Raw genomic sequence first — 15,039 nt, forward strand, 5'->3', positions numbered from 1 at the left:
CCACGGAGAAGGACCTCTGGGGCGTCCTACCAACCTGCCCCAAAGTTCGACAGATCCAGCACTTTGCAAGACTGGAGGCCCTGGTGGTCCAGAGTCCTTCACTGTTCTTGGAAACAATATGCCTTCTGTTTTCACTGATCCGGAGCTGCAGGAGGTGATCCGTCCTGGAGCCACGGGAATACCCGAGTTTGACCTATCCAGGATTATCCCATCGGAGAAGCCTAGCCAGACACTACAGTATTTCCCTCGTGGGGAAGTGCCAGGCCGCAAGCAGCCGCAGGGTCCTGGGCCTGGGTTCTCCCACATGCAGGGGATGATAGGAGAGCAGACCCCAAGGATGGGACTAACGTTGCCTGGCATGGGGGGCCCTGGGCCAGTGGGAACTCCGGATATCCCTCTTGGGACGGCTCCGTCCATGCCAGGTCACAACCCGATGAGACCGCCTGCCTTCCTGCAGCAAGGCATGATGGGGCCGCACCACCGCATGATGTCACCAGCACAAACGGCAATGCCTGGCCAGCCCGCGCTAATGAGTAACCCTGTGGCCGCTGTGGGCATGATCCCAGGCAAGGACCGAGCCCCCGCAGGGCTGTACAGCCACCCGGGCCCTGTAGGGTCACCTGGTATGATGATGTCAATGCAGGGCATGATGGGACCCCAACAAAACATCATGATTCCCCCCCAAATGAGGCCCCGAGGTATGGCTGCTGATGTTGGCATGGGAGGATTTAGCCAAGGCCCTGGAAACCCAGGGAACATGATGTTTTAAGCTGCTACCATAAGACTGGATGTTCTGATCCTTGTCAAGATGAGATTCCAAGTCCTGAGGGCTTTTTTGGGAGCTTCAGGAGTACAGTTTGGCCATGCAATAGGTGAAAAGAGACCAGAGGACGCTTTGGGAAATCTCGAATGTATGGAATTACCTGAAAAAAAAAAAAAAATTATTCATTTTAACAGGTTGGTTTTTTTTTTAAGATTTATTTTTTAAAAATTATTTTTGTGGACTTGGGTATCCCGTGACGGCACCTGCTTTGAGAATCTGTAGCTGTATTTTGAGAATTGCCATTTGTCACAAGTTGCACCATTCTCTGTATGTTTACGTCCTTCGGACTGGCTTCTCCCAGGACTCTCGGTTATTTTTGGGGTTTTTTGTGTACTGTACTATACTGTAAAAGGGATTTTAGCAGAGACTTTAGTCTTTGGGGTGAAAGGAGAATGGGATTCTAGGCTGTTTACTTTAGGTGGAGAATCCATCTTCAGAACTTCGGACTATTTTCCTTCAACTCCAATGTATAGAAAAACCAAACTACGACCTCAGAGCAGAGTATTAATGAAAAGCACAAAAAGGAACTTAAGTTCAGTGAGGGGAATCTTTTAAAAGAAATAAATAATAAGTTAAGGACATATTTTTCAAATTATGGCGTGCTGTCCAGCACCTTCTGTCTCTCCCTCCCACTCTTTATTAAATAGGCTTCTCTCTCTCTCCGTCCCCCTTCTGTCTCCTCCTATGGCAGCTGCAATACATTGTGTTATTTTGGAGAGTAAATCTAGGAGAGCCTCTCCTCATGTGGGGACTCTTCCCACTTTTAGGAAGGGGCTGGACTTGGACACTGTTACATCCTACAGTAGTCTCTCTCACTGTTTCCTGTTCTCCTTTTCTTAGAAACCCCAAGTGATTTTATTAATGTGGGAGTGGAACAGACACTAAAAGTTATCCAGGATTTTTTTTTGTGGTTATTTTTTTTTCCTCCCCAGCGTAAAACGTTCTGTGTAACCTCCATTAAATTTGGTACAAAACCACTCGCCAGGGCTGTGGTGTCAGAAAAATAAAATATATTGTTTCTTACAAAAATGAACTGTTGTCTTTATCCAATCCAGTTGTTTCTATGTACATCAGACCGCTGGCCAGATGACTGTTTGCTCTTCCTTATGATCACAGCCAGCCTAGAGGCCAGGTGGGGTAAGCTTTGGCAGCTTTTAAAAGTCTGGTCTGTAGGCAGCTGCGTGCTCATTGCAAGGCATTTCTCTTTGCTTAATCCTGAACGGAGCTTGTTTTTCCTCGGAGTGAGGTTGTATTTCAGAACGCCGAGGGATGATAGTTACAGTCTTTCTTCCTCAATTTGTTGAGGGTCAAGGAACAGATGAAACTTGTTGTCTTTGTCACTTCCGCCTGGTGAGTGTTTGCAGCACTACAAGGTATGTGGATTTGAGCTTTCCTTAAACAGCAGCATCTGCTTGCTGAGCGCCGTATTCCAATGCTGTGCGGGGCACTGGGATTGTGCATTCCCAGGGGGGTCTTTGGATTGGGTAGGGTCTCTGACTGCCGGTGCTCAGAGGCCGAGATAGCAGGGAATGGATGAACCTAAATAACAAAGGTGAGAGAAATTGTCAGTGAGCAGATTTTTATCATGACAAACCTGCTGGGTAAATTGTTGCTTTGCCACAGCTCTCATCAATCGCTTCCTAATCCCCTGTCTTTTCAAACTTGCCTTTTGAGAGAATTTCAGCAAGAAGGTTTATAGCTTTGTCTATGAGAAGTGAAAGACTGGATGCTGAAACGTGGATCGAGAGTTGAGCCCTGCTCCTGGAGAAGACCAGGATGAGCCAGATGTGGATCTGTAGGGCAGAACGTGGGCTCTGAGGCTGTCTGCTCTCTGGTTCCCCAGCACTGTATATGCAGTGTGCAATCTGTTCTTCCTTCCACTTACTGTTACTTGAAATTATTTCAATGAGTAGTTTCCTCGAAGGGCTGGCTGTTAGTGTGAAACTTCATGTGGAGAATGAGTATCTTTAATATGCTTGTGTGTGAGAGTTTTTCAAGAGTTACAGGTGGAAAAAGAATTGCTGTCGGTGGCCAGCTTGCCAAAGTTTTGTTGCTAGTGTTACGAAGTAAGTGAAGCCATGCACTGTTGGAGGCACGCAAGCCTCGGAGCCTTCTGTTGCCTGCTTCCAAATTCACCTTTGTGCTGTCATGCAAATTTACAATGATTTTGGGTGAGAATTACTCCTTTGACAAAGTGTAGGATGTATGTTGTGGTGCTTCCCTCTAACAAGACAAGCAGCGTGCCTGAAGCATGGGCTTGTCAAGATTTTAGAAAGATCTGACAATGACACAGTAAGTGTTATTTCTGTAGAGTGGAGTTACCTCTTCTTTAAACGGTTGCACAGCTCCCTTTTGAGGACCCTGCATGGGAATTGTCACAGTGCAGCCTTTTTAAGTGTTGCCACTTCTGCCACGATTTGACTGTTTTTACGGTGTTGAACAAAGCAAACTTCTTGATCGACATAGAAATAACCTGGAGGGTTTGGGTTTTTTTAAGTCTTTCTCAGTGCCTCCTATGCCTGTTAAAGTATTTCTAATAGCAAAGGATTTGAGGTGACTTGGACTTATTCTAGAAAAGTTAGCTTAGGGGTTTCACTGTTTCAAAGCCACTTGATGGTGAAAGGATACATTTTGAAGATGCTGGATAATTAAAGTTCCTTCTGTGTCTGCCTAACTTAGGATGCTGGCATTTAGTATCTTAATGAGATTTTTTTCCTACAGAAAATGCAGAAGACGTGGATTCTCCTGAGTCCACATAGGTGCACTTAACCTCAGTGGCATTGCCTGGTTTGCACCAACTAATGGACAAGAGATGCTAATGCCGTAGCTGGCTCCGGTCAGAAAAACGACTCAGTAGATGTAGACTGAACTTCCTTGTTTTGCTCTGATTCTACTTCTCCCCTTTCTCCTTCGCAAATGAAAAAGCTTTCTAGCTGCCAGCCTTGCAAACTCACCTTGGGATCTGTAAGTCAGGCTCTGTTCTCTGCTGCTTATTTATAATCAATAGTAACTGTGACTCAGCTGTGGTAGTCATGGTGCAGTTGAAGATGGAAAGTGGGGTTGCCATTTTTAGTTTTCTTCCCCTCCCCCTCCTCTCTTTCTTTTTTTTTTTTAAAAAAAAACTTTCAAATCATCCTCCTCCACCTTTGTTTGAAAGAATGAAATAGACTTTATTCATACATGCTTGGCTGCTCTTCGTCTCTAGTAACATGGGAGGAAACAGTCTGCTGTTCAAATTATCTCATCCCAGATGGCTGCGCAGCCGGAGTGCGGAGAGACTTAAAAGGTAAACCCAGCAGATGGTGAACTTCTGAAACGCAAAGTAATGTGCCTGCTAAATCAAAAGTTTAAAATATTTGAAATCTGTTTGTTTTAAAGTAGTAGACTGTTGCAAACAGGTCATCTGTGAAGTACACTGGCAGTTTTAAGTACTGTCCAAATAAACTTGAGCTTTGTACCTGTATCGTGGGCTAGCTAATCTACCAGAGAACATGACGAGCAAGTAGCCAGCCTCAAGAGTTTAGTCCTGACCCCCTGATGGTATCTAATGGGTAACATGTCAGAAGACAGACCAGTATGCGGAGATCTGATCTGCATCAGTCTTGGCTGGGATTTGTACGCTGGTCGTACTTCTGGTACAATCCATGTATCCTGACTTAGAGTAGATGTGGGTGCCTGACTCTTCCTGGAGGTAAGTGTGAATCCTAAACACACTTCTTAGACTGTTGGAATGCAGCATTTTTTGTGCCAGAGTGTTGGGGCTATTACAAATATGGTATACACGGGGCTTAATTTTTGTGATGCTTGGTATGCTGACTGTCTACTATACTGGTTTTCATTCTGGTGGCAGAAAAGGCTATGCTTCATTGGTGGTGCTCCTCTGCACTCACGATGGTGAATGCTTTTCTTGTGCAGGCTTGGCAGGCTGTTGACTGAAACCTGTTCCCTATTTTGATACTTTGCAAAGAGAAATGATCCATGTTCGATGTAGGCCTGTATTTAGTAGAGCGCACTTCATTGTATTGATTGATAGTAATTCTTAACCTAAAAAAGGTAAGTTGTCTTACATATGTGCTGTGTCATCTTTCTGGTGGGGTGACCTCTAATTGAAAGATTTTTTCAGTTTTTAGCCAGTCCACATAGTTTCCAATCACTGTTAATGCTGTTTGTTGCGGTAGATGTGTAACACCTATCTTTATCATGCTCTTTCTGCTGAAGGTTAAAGTGTCTTATCAGGAGTGTTCTTCAGGCTTTAAAAAGACCCAAACTGCTAGCTTTATTGTGTTGAATTTATTCTCAAATACACCAAGCTAACTGTCCTCTTGATCTCCTTTTGACTTTGAACCAGCAAACATTTTGTGCCAAGAGATGTAAGTCCTCATGACCCATTATGCGCTCAGGTTTTAAGCTTACGATTGTTTTTGTTTGAGTCGGAGCATAAAGCAGGGAAGAAAAGTGATGCTATTTTGTCTGGGATACTGGGAACTTTAAAAGAGGATGTTTTACATGAGGAGAAATCAAAACCCTAAATGTCGGTTGACATCTTTCCTGCCAATTACCTGCTATACTAACGTTGCCTTAAATGAAACATGCTCTATGAGGATAGGTTTGCAATGCAAAAGGGGAAAAAAAAAAAAACAAACAACTTTTAGGTTTAAGTTGGCCAAGCTGTGTTAACTGCATTGGACTAAAATAGCAAGGGAGGCAGACTAACTTGGGTTAGCAGCTCCCGCTCAAGTTTGAGGGAACCTGAGGTTGAATGTGTTAGCTGCTCATGTCAGCAGTTCTCATATTAACAGCCCAGGGTGAGAAAGTTTTGGATTTCTTTTTATGTCCCCTGGGACTTGTGTCTTTCCCAGTTCTTGCAAGGAGTTGGCCTATTCATGTAAATGCACTGGTTTCTTGGGAAATTGTTGATTTATGGAAATTTTTATTCCATGTTCTCAGAAATGCCTTGGCTCTTCCATGCTGTGTTTGCAGTTCAGCACTTCCAACTTACCTATGTCCTTTGGTCTTAAAACTCTTCCATTGTCTCACCAATCCCATTCTGAAATAATTATTTATGCTAGTTGTGATCAGAAATAACTCCTCCTTCATACTGTGGGCCACAACTACCATGGAGTTGCTCAGTAGGATGAGACCAATGCATGGCCCAACCACTTCCACACTGAGGGGAAGGGTAATGCTGGAGCGGGGCACAGAGGGCACTGCAGAAACCCTATAAGAACCAACGATGAAGTAACCTGCTCCCCACGGAGCCTTCTTCCTAGCCACTGCCAAGAAGCTGGCCTGTTTTTCTGAGGTCTTCTGCTGTTACTGAAATGTATGTTACCCTGCCTAGAGTGATAGGAGTATTTTAACGATATGAATGCAGTGCCCTTTAACAGTCTTAGGTGCACACTGCTAAGTTTTGTGAGTCTTGACTGTGTTGCAGTTTTTAATCTGGTTGCTCGTTGGTTTTGCTGGGACATGCTCCTAGCTCTTGTTTAGGAGAAGGTATATGTGAATTGTCTACTGGTATGGCCAAAGCTTCTGATGCTGTTCCCTGATACCCCTTTCCCAAGCAGTCTGTGCCTCACAAACAACTTGCAATTGTATGCCCGATGTTTCCATCTCCGTTCTCCAAATACTTTATACCGTGCTTAAGAGAGAGCTGGATTAGAGCAGAACACACTGTTCTTAAACAAGGGTAGGCCACTGATTTTTATATAATGGCATTATGTTTTTAGGCTGTATAAAAACTTGGTGGAAAATAACAATGTTTTGTTTGCTTTTTTTGACAGCTTCTAATAGCAGTTCAGTGAGACCTCCAGCAATGTATTTAGTATTCAAATTATTCTGTTCACGGTGCGTGGTGTCAACATGTAATTGTGGTGGGGGCAAGCTAATGAAAGAGTAGAGGTAAATCCAGCCCACGTTTCTCAGGGAGAAGGTACCGTAGTGCCTCCAGTCACATATCTGTCAATGACTTACATTAACATCACTGCAGTCTGTTTTCACTAAGTGAAAAGGGGTAACACAGAACCAAAACTGCAGGGCCATTTTAATAAGTGATCCCCCTATTTTAGCCTTTACGTATCCCAAAGAAAGTCGGTCAGGATCCAAGTTGTATTTACTGATTGAAAAATGGGGATTTTGGCAACATAGTGATCCTTAGTACAGTCTTACAGGAAAAAGTGTCATCATCTCAGCTAGAAGTACTTCTGTTGGCTATGCTGGTGTATTCCTGGTTCAGCAAATGCAAAATAGATCCAATGATGCCCAAAGCTGAAGTCAATAGCAGCTCCCCTGACTTTGTCGTTTAAAGCACATTAAGCAGAGTTCACCAAGAGTGCATGTTCTTGTGCTTGGCCCACTGTGCTTGTTCTGCACGTTTGCAGCAGAATTCCCATAATTACAGGGGTACAGGGAAGAGGTTTGGAGGCTTTCTGTCCCTTTGGAGAGGTTTTGTGTGCACAGAAATGCCCTCAAGAAGATGGGGTAGCTAAATGCTATGCAATTTGGGAGGTTCATCTGTCTGCAGAGCAACCCTCCAACATGACAAAAGAAAGGGAAAGCCACAGTGGCTTCTGCAGTTCGCCATACATAAAAGCAATTGTTATGTCAAAGCTCTCAAGTCTGGCAGCACAGAGCAAGCTGGGCTTCATCCCACAGTCCCAGCATATGAGGAACAGGTATGTTTTCTCTCGCATTCTTGAAGCAGCAGGGCAATTAAAAAAGGTCTGTTCTCTCCCTTGCTGTTTTCAGCCTCTCTGCTTTTGTGTGGCTACCTCAGAAGTGAACTTGAGCTATTCTGTTATGCAGCTTCTTTCATCTTGCTGCTAACAGTGAAAAGTGACACTGTGCCACCCTGTGTCTGGTAGGAAAAAGTCCCCTCATCTAAAATACCTTTAGAATAGGGAAGGCTGGCAGGAATATAAAGAAAAGTAGTCAAAGATTGTGACAATAAACTAATTTTAATTTAAGACATCATGAGTCAGTTTGCTGATTCCCCTCCATTTGGGAGCACAGGTTATTGTACTCCTCTGGACTGACCGAGTATTGTGAAAGAACTTCTAGAAATTCTTTGAGTGGGCAGAAACCTGCTCTACATCCTTTCACCACTTGCTCCTGCAAAGACAAAGAGACAAAATAATGCATTGCCAAAGCCCTTTTTTGCTGATATTGATGTATTCTGCAACAGGGAAATATGTTAGTCAAGCAAAGACACAGAGGCAGAGGTATCTTGGCTACTATGGATGTGTGCTATAGGTGTCTTGCTGTGTTATCTGGCTTGACAGCATGCTCGGAACAAGTCTTATTTCACAGCTTTACAAGCATGTGTGGCAAAACCAAAACACCAAGATTTGTACGAGGGACTTCCCCTGGGATCTTACCTCTCCGTGGTAAGATGTGCGAACAAACCACTCTTTGGACTGCTGGTGCTGATACAGTTCCAGGGTCACGTCTGCAGCATAAGGTGGCCACTTGCGATCAAAGGCACCCAGTGCCACCAGGAGAGGAATAAGGGTAACATCATGAGACGCATAGAGAATGAGCTTTCTGATAAAAAGGGAAGGAAAAAAAACCGAAACCTAAAATGTTAGCTGTGTTCCTCCATGGATAGCCAGTAGCACTCATACTTTTTCTAGCAGATAAGCACTCATTCTCTTTACCCCACACATTCAACATCTTTCTGAACTAGCTTTTCACACTGACAGCAAGTCAGAATTTAAACTATTAGAGGAATATATCTGTCCCGTACCTGGCCTTTTCAGCTGGAGATGAGGGATCTACTGCTTCTGTAATGTTCTTCTGTAAGGTATAGAAAAGGAGACCAACACTCATCTGAAGCACTTCTCTATAAAAGAAGAAGAAATAAATCTACTAGCTTTTAAACTTTCAAATTAAATAATTTGAACACCTGGGAACCCGCTTTTCTCTTACAAATTGATAACATGTATGGAGTGTAGCTAAGAACCATTAAATGCAATTCCTTTTGTTACTTTTTATTTCAGTCACCACAGATTCTAATGTGATTGCAGACTGGGAGGGGAGAGGTGTTAACAAGCAGTCTCACGAGGTGCGGCCCACATAAAGGGAAATCTAGAAACTCCTTGATGTTCTCTATGCTATTTTGTTTCCCTAGTTATGATTTTTGGATGCATGGTTTTCAGCTAGGGAAGATGACTGTAGCTGACTGCAAAACAGCAACTGAAGTGTTTGGGGTCTTGGTGGGGAGGGGCGGGATTCAAGAAGGTGGTGCCTATATATAAAAATTAGTTTTTATGCTTGTATTGAACAAAGAGGAGATCTTTATACAACTTCTGGTCTGAAGAAACTCTCTCCACCTAATGAATACATCAGTGGAAATGGAGGATGAGTGTGACTGTGGCTGTCCCAGGTGTTGTGGGAGTCAGGAACTCGGTCTTTCAGTACCCAAGATCTCTAATACAAGTTAAAGAAAAGGCTAAGGGCAACTGCCCTAACAGAAAAGGTAGTCCTATGCCACCACCTGAGAAGAGCTGGTGAATACGGCAGCTGCAAATGAATCTGAAAGGAAAACAGCTGCTAGGCTAGCAACTCAGCCACCTTTACAAACAACTGTGGAGGAGGTAATTAACTGCATGTAGCAGCAGATTCTTTTGCAAGTAGTTACATGTGTGCAGGGCCTGGCATCACCTTTTCCACTAACACCAATGCTTTTCAGCCCAGCTGTGCAGGTCCCATCCCTGGGATAAACTTCCCAGGTTGGAATTCAGATTGTAGTTGTGCATCTACGAGGGCAGCCTCAGTGCTCAGTCTGGAAGCATCTCCTATTCTCTTCTGCTTTTGCCTTTGACACAGGTTCACTTAAACTGTGGCAACTGAGGCATTCAGTGACTTACTGCTGTTCCTCGGAGACTACTCTCTCCACGACTGTCAGCAAAACAGGACGTAAACCCACATCTTGGCCTCCTCAGGGTGGGCTCCTTTTTCCCAGCTCGTGTTCCTGACTCGAGGTACTGGAGTTTACGCGGAGATGGCTGAGGCACAAACCTCATGAGAGGGCAGTAGCCTCTAGTGGGGGAATGCAGCAGATCAGAAAGGACTTCCACCTACTGCAGTTAAGCTGGTGTAGCTCATGCACCCTGGGTAAGCTTAAGATAACCCCTAAGGCTGGAGGCATGGATACAGGCAATCACCTTGAACCATCTTCCAGAAGGAAAATCAGCGAGTCAACAGATCGACGCTCAACTGTCTGCTGAAAGTTCTTCAGCACAGGGCAGCTTGGCAAACTGTGTACCTGGAAGGAGAAGATGTAGTGTAACAATAAGGTTTGACCCTTTCTGAACCCGGCCTGAAGACACATGGATGGCTGCCCACAGAAAACAGCTGTTCGTGGCACAGCACTTGTACTACAGTATTGTACTACTCCATTCATGTGAGGAGTTCTAGCGTGGTTTTAAACATACAGACTTGCTCTGTGTACCAAAAGGGTAGATGTTTGTTCTTGAGAATACATTTCTATGTGAAGGGAGTGTTAATGCCTTGAGCTATTCAACTGACAGCCAGACCAATTACCATTAGCTCCAGCAAAAAAGAGGTACGAAGTGGGGTACAAATATGCCCAGCTCCCTTCCAGTAGCAGAAGAAATCTGTCTCACAGGTAGTATGCTGGAACCAGGATTAAGATGACTATGTTAGGTGCTGACTGCCAAAAAAAGGGAAAGCAGTTTGTAGCGGGGTAAACAAGGCCCAACTGTTCTCTTAGCTCTACTATGTTACACTTGAAAGAGATACTGGATTTCAAGATAAGAACATAAATACTGGAGATGAGTCCTCATCCTAGAGCAAGGCTGACTCCACATCTTGCTTTTTAAAAAGGCCATGCTATTTCTATAAAGCAGTTTCTATAAGCTTTCTGGATTGCATAGAAAGGTACTGGGGTACCCACTGGGTGTTGGCACTGAGTGGTTTCCTCTGTATGCATGGTAAAGGGATGTTTCCTTCTGTAACAGCACAACAGAACTGCTCAGCTCACCTGCTCAGCAAGAATGTTATCAAGGAGGAGAAAAAAATCCACAGAGTTATCACCATCAATACCCATCTTCTCCTTAATTGTTTTCAAGTCATCAGAGATACCTGGCTGTTGCAGAGCATTCTTCAACTTATGCCTGTCAGGGAATCAAGAAAACAAAACAAAACCTTTACACATCAGACTGTCTATCTTTTGTTTTTGTTTGTTTTTTTCCCCATGACCCCAGCCCAGTGGAGTTAACATCAGTGAAGGGTAGAAGAGAAGCACCACAGGATACTGAGGGATTCCTGATGTTAGGATTCAGTTGCAGAATGGACAGACACTGTCTAGATGTCAAGGATTGGAGCTGGCTACCTGCTCTCACAGAGGTGGGGGAAAAAATTAAGATGAGATGTGAACAACTCATAAGTGGTTCCCATAAGCGAGGGCTGTGTATCATTTAACAGATCTGGTCATACTGGAACAGTACAAGTCTGTGTCTTCAGGGAGTAGCCTTTAACTGCCTCATGAAAGAAGAAAGGGTGGAAGCTTTGAAATGATTGCTGTGTAGTGTGGGACTAGGGAAACACCTAGATACTCACTTGTATCTTAAATTCACCTCTCACTTTGCTAGAAGCCATTTGCCTTTTTACACTGGTTTAAATTTTATTTTAAAAAGTTTAGCTGAGAATATCCATGCTGGCCATGTACTTCAAGCAAAATACGTTGCATAGGTTTTGTTTTTTCTGACCCTGACCTGCTGGGGAGGAGGTGGGAAAAGTTTCTTAAGTTTGCTTTTGATTTTTTTTTTTTTAAGGAACAGCTCTAGTTTCTGTTTGAAATCAAATGCGCTAGAAGTTCTGGTGTAGGTAGCCTGTAAGCTGAGGCAGTGCTTCTTACTGAAGCTTAAAAATTCCACCTTGATGTCATCACAAAATGTGCTCAGTTGGTGGGCTGGTGGGGAGGGAGTGGAAGAGCTTACAGTTTGCTCCCTTTTTGGACAGTTGATGTTACTAGAGGAGGCTGAATGTACTGCTGCTATGGGCTGTCACCTCACCACTCTCAGAACAATCCTTTGTCTGCAGAGTCAAGCATTATGTAATGAGCTTTTGCAAGTGAATTCTGACAACTCTTGAATTTTGGACAAAAATATGCTAATGTATAATACAACCAAACTATAACACATTTGCCTCTCTTGTTCAGTCTCCACCCCATGCCCAACCTGGCCCAGGCATTTAGAGTACTTGACTGCAAACATGAGTGTTCTTTCTATGTAGGATGTTCCTTACTTTACTTCATTAGTTTTTGTTAAATGTGTCAAGGCTGAGTATATTTCAGTTTCTTCAAGGTATAAATGTGACAGGAATGTTGTAATAACCCCCAAACCAGAAGCTGAATATAAAAAGGAGGCCTAATATCTTCACACTTGAAAGGCTTGTTAAGGGATGTAGATGACATTAATTCTGCCCTGCAGCATTGCCACAGAATAGCTGTACAGTAGCTGGTAATCAGTGTTGCTAGACATAGACTAAATTAAATTGGTCTTTCAAGAAAAAGTCTCTTTTTTTTTTTTTCCTTCTAGCGCCATTGCTTAGTATATAACTCTGCTCACTGAGTATTTTATACAACTAGCTAACCATTCCCAAAGAACACTAAGTGGCAGGGGAAGAAATTGGGAAATGGGAAGAAAATGTGCTGGTTTAAATTACTACTGCTGAAATGAAACAGCAGTGAAATCATATAGAGAGGTATGGCTGGCAATTACCTGCTCAAGCATTTCAGGCGCTGGCAGTTGTGGTAATTGGGGTAGAGGATTTCAGAGCTTGCTTCATCGGTGACAATGACAACAGATCCTGTGGAAAGAGAAGGAAGCTTCTGTGATCACTAGTGCATCTGCCTGTCTTTTAGACTGCTTTAATCACTCCCACAGTCTTTGTGCTCAAGTCCCTTGTTGTCAACTAGCAATTCCCCAAGCTATCACCTGCAGCACAAGCCACTCTGCTTGTTTCTGTGTGCACAGCATTTAATTCCACGGGGATGTCTGCTGTGCACCTTGTAAAGCTTTCTAGTTGTGTGTTCATTTTTTCTAGTGTTTGTATATGCCAAAAATTAGTTTCTATGTCATGAGGTGTAAGGAGCTCTGGCAAGTCACTTCTGCTACTTGTTCCTGGAACTGAATATGGAGGGAGCAGAGGTGAGATACTCAAAACCTAGAGCTTATTTCTAGGACATACAAGTAGTTGTCAACTGTAGGATACAGCTGAAAGTTACTCCAGATACCGAACTTGTAAAGGATGTGGGCTGAGATACGTGGGTTTCTGTAAGAAACTTTTTTCCGATGTGCATCTTGTGAACATTGGACCCGGAACTTATTGCTCTCTTTATTCTGAAGTGGGTTAATGCTAACCTCCTCAGTAGGTCTGAAATTGCAGCGTTCATGGCAACAGATCCAAGCTGAGCACCAGCAGAAAGCTACACAAACAGAGGGAGCAAGTGACCAGCTGATAAAGAACATACAGAACCAGGAGAGTATGGGGAAGAGGGCCAGGCACAAAGAACCAGGGAAGCAGTAACAACCAGGAGCCAGAGAGAGCTGGGATGTGTGAGGTGTGTTGCATCTAGGGAAGACTGAGAAAGGAAAGACACTGGTCAGAAGTCTCCCCAACCTTCTTTTTGCTGTTGGTACAGCCCAGCTAGCAGGCACCGTGTGGACTCCAGATTCCGGAAAATATTAGTGGAACGGATGCTGAAAGAGAGAAGGCAGTTTGTGAGGTAGCACTTTCTCCTTCACGTGGACGGAGCGGCAGCTGGGGAGGACTTGCTGGAACTGAGCGTTCTGCTTTCACCGTGGCTTTGGAAACCTGTGGTGGGATTCATCTTGCCTTGCTATAGCTATCTTAAATAGAAACCTATGTCTGAACTGCCTTTTAACTTCTCTTCAGAGACAGTGGAGGTAACAAACTGGCAATTCTCTGGTGTAATTCTTATCTCATCCTAGACCAGACACTCCCAGCATTATTGATGTGAGCAGCAGGGGTGTGCTTCATCTCACTGAACTTTAGCTATTTAATCTACAGTGAGTTAAACCGTGCTCCTGAAACGCCTGTTTCACTCACCATAAAGGTGCATAATACCACCGTCAATGACTAAACCTAGGTGAGATCAATCTGTCTCTGGCATCGCTCTTGGGACTGCTGGGGAATTGGATGTTTTGTGTCACAAGTGAGTTCTAGTACCGGGCTCTGCAAGCTGAGCAACGATAAGGGCCCAGGGGCGAGCCAGTCTGCTATAGGGTGGTGAAGGTATGCTGCTCAGAAAGTGTCCCTAGCGCAGGGCTACTTGTTAGGAGGGAGGAAGCAAGGGAAGGTCCAGGAGGGAACTGAGAGACTCACAAGACCTCAGCAGGCTTAAATGTTGGTGAGAGAAAGTTGGCTTCTTCCACATAGGTTCTCCTCAGCCTTTGCCCCAGGGCAAACATCTGCTGCATCCCTACCGTTGTCAGCTGTCCTGCAATTGCACCACCCTAAGTGCAAAGAAAAGGAAAGGTCTCCAGTGGAACATGGGAATAAACAAGTCTACAGCGGGAAAAGGAAACCACCACGACATACAGCCTCACCTTTAATGTGGTCTTTTTGTATTGCTCCTCATAGGGCGAGGGGGGTTGAGGTCCTCCATTTAGGTCAGTCACCACGTAATCAAACTTAGTCTGAGCAGGTACATCTAAAAGAGTGGGACGCCATTCCACCTGTTTCAAAACAAACAAGCAGTGCTTCAGTGGAAAATGAGGACTTTCAAGAGTATTAAACCCATTCTGGACTGTTAGTCTGTGCTGCCCTGTCAATAACACAACACGGAGCCAAGAAGATCTCTTCATACAGCACAAACAGAAGTGACAGCAGCGCTGCATCCCGGATTTGCTGGTCCGCTGCGCATTGTGCACAGATGATGCGCAGGAAATGCAATACTTGCTTCCTTCCCCTTACAGGAGAAGAATCTGTAGGAAATTGCTATTGCTGCTATTTGTTACACACTGAAAAGCTTCTTTAGCAAACTCCCAGAACTAATATCAGCCAGCTCAAGAGGCTGCCTCGCTGGAGGCTGGGGCAGACGGATCAGTCCCAGTAACACCGAGGCAAGTAAGCGCACGTTCGCTGAGCATCGGTTGTAAGGTGTAGTGCTGCGGGGGAACGGCTCAGGGCTGGGCGTTAAAGAGCGAAGTCCCCGGGAGCAGCAATAA

At 44.3% G+C, this 15,039-nt stretch overlaps 1 protein-coding gene across 1 annotated transcript; it reads right to left on the minus strand.

Moving 5' to 3' along the window:
• Positions 1–7,763: 7,763 nt before the first annotated feature.
• Positions 7,764–14,550, minus strand: LOC104168906 (lysophosphatidic acid phosphatase type 6-like). The gene is made up of 8 exons (XM_009709667.1): positions 14,419–14,550; positions 14,195–14,325; positions 12,568–12,655; positions 10,827–10,959; positions 9,988–10,088; positions 8,568–8,663; positions 8,200–8,365; positions 7,764–7,933 (listed from the first exon to the last, which is right to left on the minus strand). The coding sequence occupies exons 4-8, from the start codon at positions 10,890–10,892 to the stop codon at positions 7,793–7,795; spliced, it is 570 nt and encodes a 189-aa protein (XP_009707969.1). The 5' UTR covers positions 10,893–10,959; positions 12,568–12,655; positions 14,195–14,325; positions 14,419–14,550; the 3' UTR covers positions 7,764–7,792.
• Positions 14,551–15,039: the final 489 nt, after the last annotated feature.

This window comes from Cariama cristata, unplaced genomic scaffold (genome assembly GCF_000690535.1).
Source record: "Cariama cristata isolate BGI_N322 unplaced genomic scaffold, ASM69053v1 scaffold38541, whole genome shotgun sequence".
NCBI classification, from domain to species: domain Eukaryota; kingdom Metazoa; phylum Chordata; class Aves; order Cariamiformes; family Cariamidae; genus Cariama; species Cariama cristata.

Coding starts and splice junctions, on each gene's coding strand:
- LOC104168906 (XM_009709667.1), bottom strand. CDS start 10,892: ATGGGTATTGATGGTGATAACTCTGTGGATTTTTTTCTCCTCCTTGAT. Junction 8,366..8,567: donor TCTCCAGCTGAAAAGGCCAG/GTACGGGACAGA, acceptor CCTTTTTATCAG/AAAGCTCATTCTCTATGCGT. Junction 7,934..8,199: donor GCACATCTTACCACGGAGAG/GTAAGATCCCAG, acceptor TTGTCTTTGCAG/GAGCAAGTGGTGAAAGGATG.